This window comes from Helicoverpa zea, chromosome 12, assembly GCF_022581195.2.
Source record: "Helicoverpa zea isolate HzStark_Cry1AcR chromosome 12, ilHelZeax1.1, whole genome shotgun sequence".
NCBI classification, from domain to species: Eukaryota; Metazoa; Arthropoda; class Insecta; order Lepidoptera; family Noctuidae; genus Helicoverpa; species Helicoverpa zea.
In genome coordinates, this window is record NC_061463.1 from 8,241,137 (window position 1) to 8,254,181 (window position 13,045).

At 37.0% G+C, this 13,045-nt stretch overlaps 2 protein-coding genes across 2 annotated transcripts; one reads left to right on the forward strand and one right to left on the reverse strand.

Moving 5' to 3' along the window:
• The first annotated feature begins 4,439 nt into the window (after window positions 1-4,439).
• On the forward strand, window positions 4,440-8,434 carry LOC124635058 (centrosomal protein of 135 kDa-like). The gene is made up of 2 exons (XM_047170838.1): window positions 4,440-7,865; window positions 7,960-8,434. The coding sequence occupies exons 1-2, from the start codon at window positions 4,716-4,718 to the stop codon at window positions 8,107-8,109; spliced, it is 3,300 nt and encodes a 1,099-aa protein (XP_047026794.1). The 5' UTR covers window positions 4,440-4,715; the 3' UTR covers window positions 8,110-8,434.
• Window positions 8,435-10,022: 1,588 nt separating this feature from the next.
• LOC124635059 (transmembrane protein 170A) lies at window positions 10,023-10,861 on the reverse strand. Its single transcript, XM_047170839.1, has one exon. The coding sequence runs from the start codon at window positions 10,555-10,557 to the stop codon at window positions 10,159-10,161; it is 399 nt and encodes a 132-aa protein (XP_047026795.1). The 5' UTR covers window positions 10,558-10,861; the 3' UTR covers window positions 10,023-10,158.
• Window positions 10,862-13,045: the final 2,184 nt, after the last annotated feature.

A 13,045-nucleotide genomic window follows, 5' to 3' on the forward strand; every position in this document is an offset into this window, starting at 1 on the left:
TAGGTTTTTAACCACCATTAGGGACATTTTGAATAGCATAGTAGGACCTGTGCTCGTCATGGGTGACTTCAACTGTCACCACTTTAGATGGGGCTCCAATCGTTGTGATTCGTTTGGGGAAGGTTTAGTAGAAATCTTGGATGATTTAGACCTTTGCATCTTAAATGATGGTAGCCCTACTCGTAGATCCCTTCCAGGACAGCAAAAGAGTTGTGTAGACCTCACATTCTGTTCAGTTGAGTTGGCGGCATCAATTCATTGGGAATGTACTACTCTGACGCATGGTAGCGACCATTTCCCCATTGTTGTAACTTTAATTAATAAAACTTATTTAGAGAAAACTTCTCCTCCACTATTGAAGTACAACTTGTCCAAACCTGATTGGTCGAAGTTTGCATCTTTACTGGAGGGGAAAATTAGTACGCTTCCAAATTTAAATTCAAGTTTCCAAGATTCTTCTGGTCACTGCCATGCTAAGAGCTGCTACGATGGCTTTATCTCGGCCATTACCTCAAGCGCAGACTCTACCTTTCCGTTGCGCAACTGTGCCAGAAATAAAATCCCGTCACCCCCGTGGTGGGATCAAGAATGCACATCGGTTATTAAAGAAAGAAAAGAGGCCGAAAAACAGTACAATGATGCGATGAATAGCGTCAATCTTATACGGTACAGACGAGTGTTAGCTCAATCTCGACGGCTTCTTCGCAAGAAGAAACGTCGCGGTTGGGTTAAGTTTTGCACTTCTCTATCCCCTTCCACTCCTATTTCAGCAGTTTGGAAGAGCATTAATCGTTTCAGGCGAGGCTGCTCCCCATCTATCTCTTCCCCTATCTCGAGACAAACTGCTGAATCCTTTTTCGACAAAATTGCTCCAGCCTATGTTCCTTCTTCCTCAGAACTTCTGCTCCCGTCTGTAAATATTTTGGACGATCCTATGAATGAACCATTTTCGTTGGAGGAACTTGATGCGGTGTTACGTCATGTTAGGGATTCCGCCCCAGGCATAGACGGCATACCGTACTCATTTGCAGTTCATTTTGGTTTTGAAGCAAAAAAGTATTTTTTAGGAATATTAAATTATTGTTATCAATTTGGTTGGGTTCCCGAACAGTGGAAAGCTCAGATAGTAATTCCCCTTTTGAAGCCCGGCAAGACTGCTGATGATCCGAATGGCCTTAGACCAATTGCTTTGTCCTCAGTGTTGGCCAAGATATTGGAACATTTAATTAAAAATAGACTTGAGTGGTTGGTGGAGTCTAGGGATTTACTGCCGAGCCATCAGTTTGGCTTTAGAAAGGGGCTTAGCACCATGGACAGTGTGGCAATTTTGGTTACTGATATCCGTACAGCCTTTTCCAAAAATGAATCTGCTGTAGCCACTTTCCTTGACATCTCTTCCGCATACGACAGCGTCCTTCTTCCAGTTCTCAGGCAAAAATTGCAACAGCTGAGGATTCCGGGTAAGATGGTACAATGTATATGCGCACTCCTCATGTCTCGCTCTTTGATGCTCAGAGTGCAGGGGGAGGTATTTGAGGTGAGACAGACGTGGAAGGGCCTTCCCCAAGGCTCAGTTCTGAGCCCACTACTATACAACCTGTATACAGCAGACATTGGCTCCTGCCTTAATTGTGACTGCCACCTTCTACAATACGCGGACGACCTAGTGTTGTATGTAGTAAATTCATCTATTGCGGACGCTGCCTCATCTCTCTGTCTCTCCCTGGACTCTCTGCACACATGGCTTTTGAACCATGGTCTCACGTTATCCGCCCCAAAAAGCTCGGTAGTGATTTTTTCCCGAAAACTACTGATCCCTCAGGTCTCAGTTAACATTCAAGGACAAGATATTCCCATAAATAATAAAACAAAATTTTTAGGCGTTTTCTTAGATTCAAAATTATCCGGGATTCACCACTTTAACTATTTGATCCAAAGATGCGAAAGAGCAATCTCCATCTTAAAAGCTCTCGCTGGTGTCTGGTGGGGGGCCCATCCCTTCACTATGAAACTGGTCTACAATGCCTTAGTCCGCAGTATCCTGGACTATGGGTCACACTTGGTGATTCCAAGCAACAAAGGTGCCTTGGCCGGTTTAGATAGGATTCAATCTCAATGCCTTCGAATCATCTCAGGTTGCATGAAGTCGTCGCCTATTAACGCCTTGCAGGTCGAATGCGCGGAACCTCCTCTAGCCCTGAGACGTCAGTACCTTGCTTCCCGTTTCCTATCCAGGGTTATTCCCAAGTCGTCCCACCCCCTCATCCCAAAACTCAGAGAGCTTGACACTCTTTGTCACAGCTCCAAATATTGGGAACACAAAGAAATCCCCCTATTCCTAAAAGCATACCGGTTTTTTCAAAATTTAGAATCCCCCATTGCTCCATATCCCAGACTTCCTCTATTTAATTACCCCTATGAAGTACTTTGCTTCACCCCTAAAATATTCTATAACATTGGCATATCCAAAAACTCCCCATCGGCAAATTCGGCCTTTAATGCGGTTTTGGGTGAACGATGGATTGGGTTTCAAAAGTTCTTCACGGATGCTTCCAAATCAAATGGTGGCTGTACTGGAGCCGCGGTTTACTATCAGAACTCTAAAATAATTTTGAAATTCAAATGTCCGAAGGAGTCTTCTGTATTTACAGGCGAGTGTGTGGCACTATTGGAAGCTTGTCGTTTTATAGAGTCCCATGAGATTAGCTATGGAGTTATCTTTACTGACTCCCTTAGCTGTCTCCAAGCCCTATCCCAGAATCCCTTTAGAACTAAACTCCATTTTCCTATTGTCCTGGATATTAAAAAGTCCCTTTTCTCCTGCACTAGGCAAGAAAAAGAAGTTCACTTAGTCTGGATTCCTAGCCATTGCGGTATAGCGGGCAATGAATGTGCCGATGCATTGGCCAAAGATGCGTGTTCATCTGAGTCTGCTGACCTTGTACACTTCTCCCTTCAAGGGCATGACCTGCTAAACCTCCCTAAATTGAGTCTTGAGACCTCGTGGCAGGAATGCTGGAACATCTCCAGCAAAAAGAAGGGTAGCTCTTATTTCGCCATTCAACCGGTTGTAAAACCAAAACCGTGGTTTTCAAAATTTAAAAAATACCCTAAAAGGGTAATTTCAGTCCTGTGCAGAATACGGTTAGGTCACTGTTGTACACCGGTCTTTCTGCGCAAAATTCGGGTGCAGGATTCATCCCTCTGCGAGTGTGGACTGGATGAGGGTACCCTGGACCATATATTTTTTGACTGTCCTAACAACTCATCCTTTGATTTATATGGTCGTCTCCAAAAACTTAAAATTCCTCTCCCTACTAATTTCCGTTCCCTCTTATCCCACTCCTGTCCAGAACTGCTCCAGATGCTGTTGATGTTTATACATCAAAACAATATTAAATTATAAACTGTGGCCTATATTTAGGCCTCAGTTTGTATGGTTGTGGTATATGTATGTTATGTGTTACTAACATTTTCTTGTTATTTTTATATATGTAAATGTATTTCTGTTTGTTTCAGTGCCGTCCTACTAACACATTAAGTTACACAAGATCGGCCACAGCTCCGTCTTAAATCAATATATAATTATTATTTTTAATTTTTTTTTTCATTAAAAGCACTACTTGCTTGTCATCCCACTTGTCATTGGCAGAATCGTCGAAGTGACATCGACACGGATTGCCATATCCAAAAATAGAATAGAAGAACATCCATACAAATAATTTACCCGCTATGTCGTCTGTTGACATTTCGTTGACGTATTGTGACATGTAGTCATCCTCATTGATGTTAATTGCAGAAGTGTCGCTCGTATTTTGCCTACATTTTTCATTACTCAAAAAGTTTATATCTAAGTGAATTCAAAATCATGTAATATATCAAAAAGTTTATTTATATCTAATTGAATGCAAAATCATGTAATATATTAAAACCAGGAACTTATTTTTAGGGTTTTTAATATTAATTACGATGTTTTTTTTCTTAAGAGGGCTATCACAAATTTTCGCGAATTTAATTATATTTTCTTGAAAGTAAGAACATACCATGACAAAGTGAAGTCTGTTTTCATTGATATTTTACCTACTGCTAGTTTTATGGCACATCTGTTTCTGCACGATTTTCTTAATCCATAATTCAAGATGGCGGGCGGGAACAAATTAATGCATATTTGTAAAATTGAATTGTAAATGAAAAGTATGATATACAAGCGTTGTAATAGCATGAACAGCGTGTAATTTTACTAACTTGACTCTCGAATAGTTTATATGTGTAAGTTTATACCTTGATATGTATTTTCTATTTTATAATTGTAGTTTCATAGACATCCATCTGACGCAGGTGTCAAAATCGCTCTGATTTGCCATTTTGGGCACTGCATAGTCTGCAGTGCAGTTCAGTGTGGTAAGCTTTTTGTTCGGAACGTTCTATCTAGTACGTAGTACATATATATCGATGATTGAAACGTCTATTAAAAAATAAAATGCATATGAATTCTATGGTAAAATGCCAACCAAACAAGCGAAACGTCAAAGTCAAATCATTCAAAATCAAAAAAGTCAAAAAGCAAAACAAATCTTAAAAATTGTTGATCCGACGATTGTTTGTAGAATTTTATAAATGTTTCATTATAACAATATGTCTCATGACACAAAACATTCCGTTTACGTTATAGCACTTCGTTCAAAGTAAACAGTGCGAAGTGACAATATTGCAAAATGGGGGAAGCATACTTTACCCTCAAGCGTAAGCTAGAGGATCTCGGTTATAACATAACATTACCGATAGACGCTGTACCCTTGGTAGAATGTATACTAGCAGACCTTTTGCAAACCACACGCAGTTTGCAACACTACATGGATTTATCGAAAGAAGCTTTAATGCAGCGCGATTCTCTGATGATGGAAGCTGAGCCTTACAAATGTGATAATGCTAAGTTAATACAGGAAAACAATCGTCTTCACAAAGAGATTATGAAATTGTCGGAAGAAAGCCTCAAAGAGAGAAAAGAGTCCAAGAGAAAATTAAAGAATTTGTCTGAAGAGCTTATAAAAAAAGATTTGACTATAAGTAAATTACAACATGATCTAAGAGACCTAAGCCTGAGAGGATTGTGTGCTGACACTTTAAGTAGTCGCAACAAAAGTAGGAGAAGAGATGTGGAAGTTGGTTCGTCCAGAACATGCATATGTAGTGAAAAAAGGAGTTCCAGCAGTGACAAAGACCTCACAGAATTGACACAAAAGATTCAGTCCCTTGAAGAGAAGAATGATGCATATTGTGATGAAATAATGGTGCTTAAAAGTCAAGTTGAGAATAGGGATGATGAAATTATGCGCCTCAATATGTTATTAGAAGGCGGCAGGCCCTTAACTGCTATAAGTAGAGAATGTTGTAACATTAGCTCCAATGAAAGAATCCAAAACTTAATGAAAGATTTACGAGAACTAGAATCAGCTAATGATCTACTGAAGAAAGAAATTGATAATGGTTTAGAGAAACAACATGAAGCAATGCTGCGAGCATTAACTCTTGCAGACAAAAATAAAAGTTTACAAGAAGAATTACAAAAAGTAGATACATTAGCTTTGAAAGTGGAAGAAGATTGTAATAAGAGACTAGCTTCAATGACAAATGAAGTTAACTTCTTGCAAAAGAGAGTAGAAGGCTTGGAGTCCAGAAATACGACGTTGGAAAGTCAACTTACAGAGTATCAGCTCAAAGAAAATACACCCAGAATAAACAAATTGCAGGAAGAATTAGCATTAGCCCTAAAAGAAAATGAATCATTACAAAATGAGATCAAAGATCTGATAAGTCTTAATAAGAATTTACAAGATAAGATTGTAAAATTGCCTCAAGTCAGGACTCCATCAGAAGTCAGTGATACACTTGGACGCAGTAAAGACAAAGTAAACTGTCCAACTAAAAGTGAATTACAGAAACTTTTAAGAGATGAAAGAAATAAATATGAGATTCATATAAATAGTGTCCAAGAAAAGATGACTGAAATCATGAATTCCTTTAATCAGCATATGTTAAAATGTAAAGATAGAGATAGTTCTAGAATAAACAGTTCAAAAGAGAATGCATTTATAAGAGATTTACACACTCAACTATGTGAGAAAGAGCAGAAAATATTGATGTTAAGAAAAGAAATTGATGAATTGAAAAGGAAAACATGTTATATGGAGGAGAATAGTAAACAAAATTTCAAAGATGTTATTAGTCAGTTGAATGTAGAAAATGCTGAATTGTCAAAAGAAAACATACTTCTGAGTAAGCAACTGAGTCAATACAAAAATTTGAACTCAGCAACTGCACAAGCACAGCAACACAGCAGTGACAGAGGTGATTTCGTCAGAAATGATATTCAAAAACTCAAAGATCAAATAAATGAATTGTTGAATCAAATTCAGTTACTGAAGAAAGATAAACAAGAATATAATTTGAGATATAAAGAAGCCCTGGAATTGTCAGAAAAATTGAAAATGGATTTAGTATTTAAACAGAAAGAGATAGAACATCTGGAAGAAGAAAATTGTTCTTATAAAATGACCAGTAGAAATGGCAAAGCTTCTACAGAACATCTTAAGGACGAATGTAATTTCTTGAGAGATCAGTTGAAGAAACTGCAATCAGATGTTATTAAAGAGAAAACACTTTCAAGTCAAATAAAGAATATTCAGATTGAAACAGAAAGGAGTGGTCATGAGTTACAAAATGAGCTTCTGAGTGTACAGAAGAAACTTAGTTTAGCTAATGACAAGATAGAGTCACTGGAAAAGAAGTGCAAAGACCTACAATCTGAAATGACAAGCATAAGGAATGACAAATCAAATCTTATTGAGAACATCAGAAAAGTTGATCAGGAAAGGGATAAATTGGTGATGGAACTGGATCACAAAACTGAAACTATATGTTCGCTGGAACAAAAGATTAAATCTCAGACATATAATATAAGTAAATTAGAAAACGAAATCTCAGATTTGAATAGAAAAATAAATGCTAACAAAGTGTCAGAACACAAATTAGCTGATAATGAAACACAAATTACATTCCTTAATGGTGAAATTTTAAGACTGAACAAACAACTTGACACTGCTATTATGGAAAATAAACACTTGCAAAATAGTTTAGCTGATGCTAATGGCGCACTAAAACTTACTAAGATAGAGCATGAAAAATCGCGAAAGGAAGTAGAAGGCTTAAAACAACAACTGCAGCACTATGTTGCTGAAGTCAGGCGTATTGAAGAGTTATTATCACAAAAAGAAGCTGAAAGGTCTGATATGTTAGAACATTTTGCTAGCCTCTCAGTAGAAGCTAATATTTTAGAAAATACAAATCACTCTCTCGAAAGTGAGTCTGCTTCTAAGACAGTACAGTTGCAAACCTCAACAAGCAGGATCCATGGCTTGGAGGCCAAACTTCATGACAAGGACAATATAATTGAGACACAAGCATCTCGTATAGCTACTTTGCAGTGTAAAATAAATTCATTGGAAAATGAAGTCAAACTCATGGCTGAAGAGAAAACTATACTTGAGCAAAACATTTCTTATTTGAAACAAATGTGCAGTAATTTGCAATCTGAGAAATTAAATACAAGTAAAGGAATTAATGAAGCTGATTCAGAGTTAAAGCTTTATGAGAATAGAATAAAAAGTCTTTCTAATAGGAAGACCAAGCTTGAAATAGAAAATGAAGAGATGAAACAAAACTTGGCTACAACAGAGAAGTTGTTATCAAATGCACGAAAAGAGATAGTAGAGCTCAAGTTAGTATTGCAAGATGCTACCTCAGAAACTAAATCTCTGCAAGAGAGTGTCAACAGATTAACCAAAAGAGATGAAGAACATCGAGAGGTAATTTATTTTAAACAATTAATTTAATTTTTATTTGTCCAATCTTTTTTTGTGTTTGTTAGCAATTTATGTATTTTTTTTTTATATTTTTCAGTCTACTTTAGTGGAAGATGTTGAATATGAACTACCACCTATTATGCTTGACGAGATCCAGGAGGGCAGTAATGAGGATGATGAAGAAACTAATTTTGAGAGCATCCAGAAAAGGTTTACAAAGTATTCTCACAGTAGCAGCACTCTGTAATGCTATGAAATTATAAGTTCTTGGAACATTTCTCACACACAGGGTAAGGTATACTGATAATAATGTATTGTGTATACTAAAGTATACAATACTTATCAATCTAGTTCAATATAGAAATTAATCTTATTATATAATAATAATATTGTCTTTGGTGATGTCGAATTTGTAACAGATGAATTGTTTGTGTTCATTATTATATGTAGAATTAATTTGTATATAATTATAAAGACCTAATATATGGACTTGATGTATTGTATGTTAAGTTTTATTTCTCAAAAGTATAGGATTTTATATAATAAAAGTGCCACAAATTATATCCAAACCATTTATTTCCTTTGGATTATATTGAAGTACAGAAAAGGATTTATACTTTTCCAATATTCCTCTACAATATCTATTTACAACATCACACTAGCTTTGCGTTTTAAAGTGTTGCTCTACATATTGATATTTATTTGTACTTACTAAGTACAAACATGAAATAATTCAGTTAAAACATTGCAGGCATACACCGTGGCTTTTACAGACAAGCAGTATCCTTATTGCTACATACATTAGGTATACAATTAGGTACAGCAATATTTTAATCCTTACCACATTTATAATTGTACCAATTAAAGCAGGTATTATAATTTAGTATATTATGTTTTAATTGTCACACATATGCATTTTATCACAATCTTCATATAGCCACATTAGACCAAAACCACAAAATATAATTCAAAGTACTAAACATAGATCACCATAGTCAGATAGTATGCATTAAACAAAAATATGCTCATCAATGAGGGTAGGTACACATGTGTCATCTAAATTTTATGGCTATTTTTACATATCAATTAAAATGTAGTAATTTACAATGCATTACATAAATTAATTTTAATAAATATCAGATTTTAAATAGTAAAAGTTAAATAAATCTTACATAATCCTATAATTTAGGAATTAAGCAGCCTTTACAACACCAGAATTCATTGGAGTAGAAAGTTAACTCATTATATTCTAAATCAACTTAATCAAATATTGTTTGTAATAAATAAATTCATTCAGTAATAAACAAATTGTCTCAGTTAATGTATATATTATGTACAGACACATAAGTACTTAACCAGATATGGATTTCATTATTGTGTTGAATATGTTTATGCAGTACTGCAGGAATAGTCAGTTTTTAAACACATGATCATGAAATATGACACACATATGGGATAGATATGCAGTTTTGTGCATTATAGGTGCAAAATATTTGTAAGTGTGTAAATAAATTGCTAATACTAACATACTCATGCTGTAAAAGAATGAAACTGTGGTGTCGGTGGGCCTAATAAGTCACATTAGTTTATAATGAGCAATTAAATTAGTGTCAATTATACTCTTTAAACAATTACATGACAAATAATACATTTTTAGATACAATTTTTACATGGAATGCATTACATTTTATATGATACTAAATGAAACGAACTGCCTCATTATTTACATACAACTTATCTTTACATAAGGATATGAAACATTATCTAGTATTTGTCGAATAATACCATTGCCACTAGATTTTATTATCATTGCATTTTTTTAAGTAAAAAAACTAATTCTAGAAATATGTATTTTTTTTTTGTGAAACATCAGTCATTATATTTTATAGGTAGGCACATATTTACATTCTATAAAACAAATCATTATTTTATTGCATAGTTACATTCATGACAAACCTCCTATTTTTTAACTTTTAAGTTATTTATACAAATAGGTGAGACATGATGTTAGTTAATATACAAAAATTAAGCACATTGTGTAATATATGCCGCTACATACATAATAAGGAATATATATTTACAGCAGATTAAATGAGTATTTACTATTAGGGGTACCATACCAACTAGTCTAGTTGTAAACTAAGTATAACAGGGAAGTAATGCATCAAAATACAGCACCTTTCCTTTCACTACATTCCCATTACTATTACTCTATTTTAATTGACTCAGAATTTATTTCATTTGCAATCATATTGTTCATATACTGTGATGTAATTAGCTAAATATAACTTGTTTATTACAAAGTAGCCAGAATCCTTGTGAAACCCATCCCTGCTCCAAGTACAGTCTGTCCGATGCCCCAAATCATTGCATGTATAGGGGGCATGGTAAGGTTCGCGGCGCGGTATATGAACGCGACTGCGGCACTAGTGGCGACGCCTGAAGTCACAGGACTCACTACACCCATCACAATCAACAACACAGGGAAGAACTTTCCGTACTTGTGCTTCCTTAAAGTTCCGAAGGCGACGAGCGCCGCACACGTATGCACAAACACCGAAGAGAACAACGACCACAAGAACACGGGGTACCACATCTCACCAAACGTATTTAAAGGGTCACCAGGAGTCAATTTCAGTATATCCACGAAAGAATCAAATTCCGATACTCGAAACTCGGACAACATGTCATACATGTTGTCTTTCGGTTTTTAAAGCTTACAGGCATCGGGGCAGTTTTATTATTATCGAAATTTCCTTGCGACACAATGTTACTCTTTCAAATGGTTTGTTATGCTAAACACTACACTGCAAACATTATAAGTGTTTAATCGATTAGGCGAATATGAATATTAGGCTACTACAGTTCATTTATCTCTATTTTGTTAATGCTTACGATTCTAGAACTAGGTATTCATGTTTATTTGATAATTAATAAAACGGCAGATCGTCTGATTCAGATAATCAAAGCTGACATTTTGATTTGATTTGACATTGACGTATGACGTCATCTCATTTTTTTATTTTTGTAATAAAAAACATTTTTCCAGCCGTAATTTACTCATTCATCCTATAATTTAAATCTCTATAAACGCAGAAAATTATGTGTTGTGTTCATGGTTGTATAATTACTTCGTATGGATAATCCATGATTGTGTTCAGATGAAAATCAGCTGCAGCTGATGAAGCTCTCACTTGTTACGTTTTTTTTATAAAAAGTTTTTCAGAGGAAATGGACATCACTATATACCGTGAATTGCTTATGATTTCAGTATTGCCAGCGAAATAAGAATTTATAATCTGTCGTGATCGATATCGAAGTTCAAAATGAAGTGAAGGTGGAACGTGGAACGCTCAAGAAGTGTTTATGTCAGATGTTTATAGTTCTGAATAATAATTTATATTGTATTTGCGGGACCTGGAAAATACAAAAAACCAACGAACGTTCCCATTTTATCCAGTGTTATTTATTTTGCAAACCGCAACAACCCATTTCTGCTCTAATCCCGCTAAAATATGTAAATAACGTTTCATACGAAAAACGTCAAAACATTGCTAGTACATACATTTAATGTACAGAACAAGATTGGAGTATTCAATAACTTAGTGGTACCATCATAGACTGGCCGGCTAGGCCTGCCCCGAATGAAGCGGCGCGGCGGCGCGGCCCCTGACAGCGCCACCGAGACGCCGCCCGTCACTGCCCGTCACTTTGACTTTTGATTTTGATTTTGTTTACTTGTGTTTTTTATAATTATTTATTGTAGTGTTTAAGTGCAAATTAATAAAACTAACGGATGCACGACGACAATGATGTGGTAGAAAGTGAAGGTCAATCTTCGGTATCACTGGATGCCGTGAAGAGATGCCCCCTGTGCCCCCAGGCACGCTTTTTTAAAGGTAAGCGGGGTTTGAGCGTACACATTGGGAAGGTCCATAAATCCCAGTGCTCAGGGCCTACCAATGTGACCGCGCCAAACCCAACTCTTATCACAACTACACCAACTCTCGATCCTTTTTGGCAAAAACTATCGAAATTCAAAAATTCAGTCCCAGTATTAAAGCGGGTTCCCCGTGGAGCCAGGCCTCTGGTTGCTCAACACTTGGCAGGTTGTGTTCGCCTGGCCGCACGAGAGAACTCGCAACGTGCTTGGGAGGAATTGCTCACCTTCCCCTATAGAATTCTGCATGTTCAGAAAAGTTTGGCAAACAAAAAGTCACTAACAAAACAAATTAAAGACAATTGTACAACTTTAGGCCATACAGATTTCGATACTAAATTACCGACTCAAAGATGCTCAAATATTTCACGCCTAGTGGAATCAAAGTTGAGTGAAGGTGACATTCGGGGGGCAGCTAGAATTCTCTTCAGCAGTGATGTGGTGGCGCCGTGTTCTCCAGAGACACTCTCCGCTCTGGAGAGTAAACACCCTGCCCCAGCCGATGACCTCTCTTTTCCCGAACCTCCTGATCCGGACACAGATATCCTCACAGTTACAGGTCGACACCTGGTTACAGCCATAGGCTCCTTCAGATGCGGCTCTGCAGGCGGCCTCGACGGCTTGAGTCCGCAACATTTAAAGGATCTCACCTGCCCAAGCGCCGGGGAAGCAGGTGAGTCGCTTTTGAAGGAGCTTACGGCTCTGACCAACCTTATGCTCTCCGGCAAGGTGGACGAAACCGTCATCGACGTTTTGTACGGAGCCAATCTATGTGCTCTGCGCAAAAAGGATGGCGGTATTCGTCCAATTGCCGTGGGGACTACTTACCGTCGTATGGTAGCCAAAATCTGCTCTAAATTTTGTAGTGAGGAAGTTTCGGAAAAATTTCAGCCCCTGCAGCTAGGTTACGGCTCGAAAGGGGGCTGCGAGGCTGCCGTACACGCCCTGTCGACCTACCTAAATCATGGGAAAGGAGATGTCATCCTGAAGGTTGACATCAAGAACGCCTTCAACTCGGTGAATAGGGACACCTTGCTGGCAGAAGTCAAAAAAGAAATACCCAAAATTTACAGTTTTCTTTGGCAATGCTATAGATACCCAACAAAATTATTATATCGGAACAACCTGTTAGAATCCGCTGTTGGCTGTCAACAAGGTGATCCACTCGGGCCTGTGATTTTTAGTTTGGCGATTAACCCAATAATTCGGCAGCTAAATTCTGAATTTAACGTGTGGTATCTCG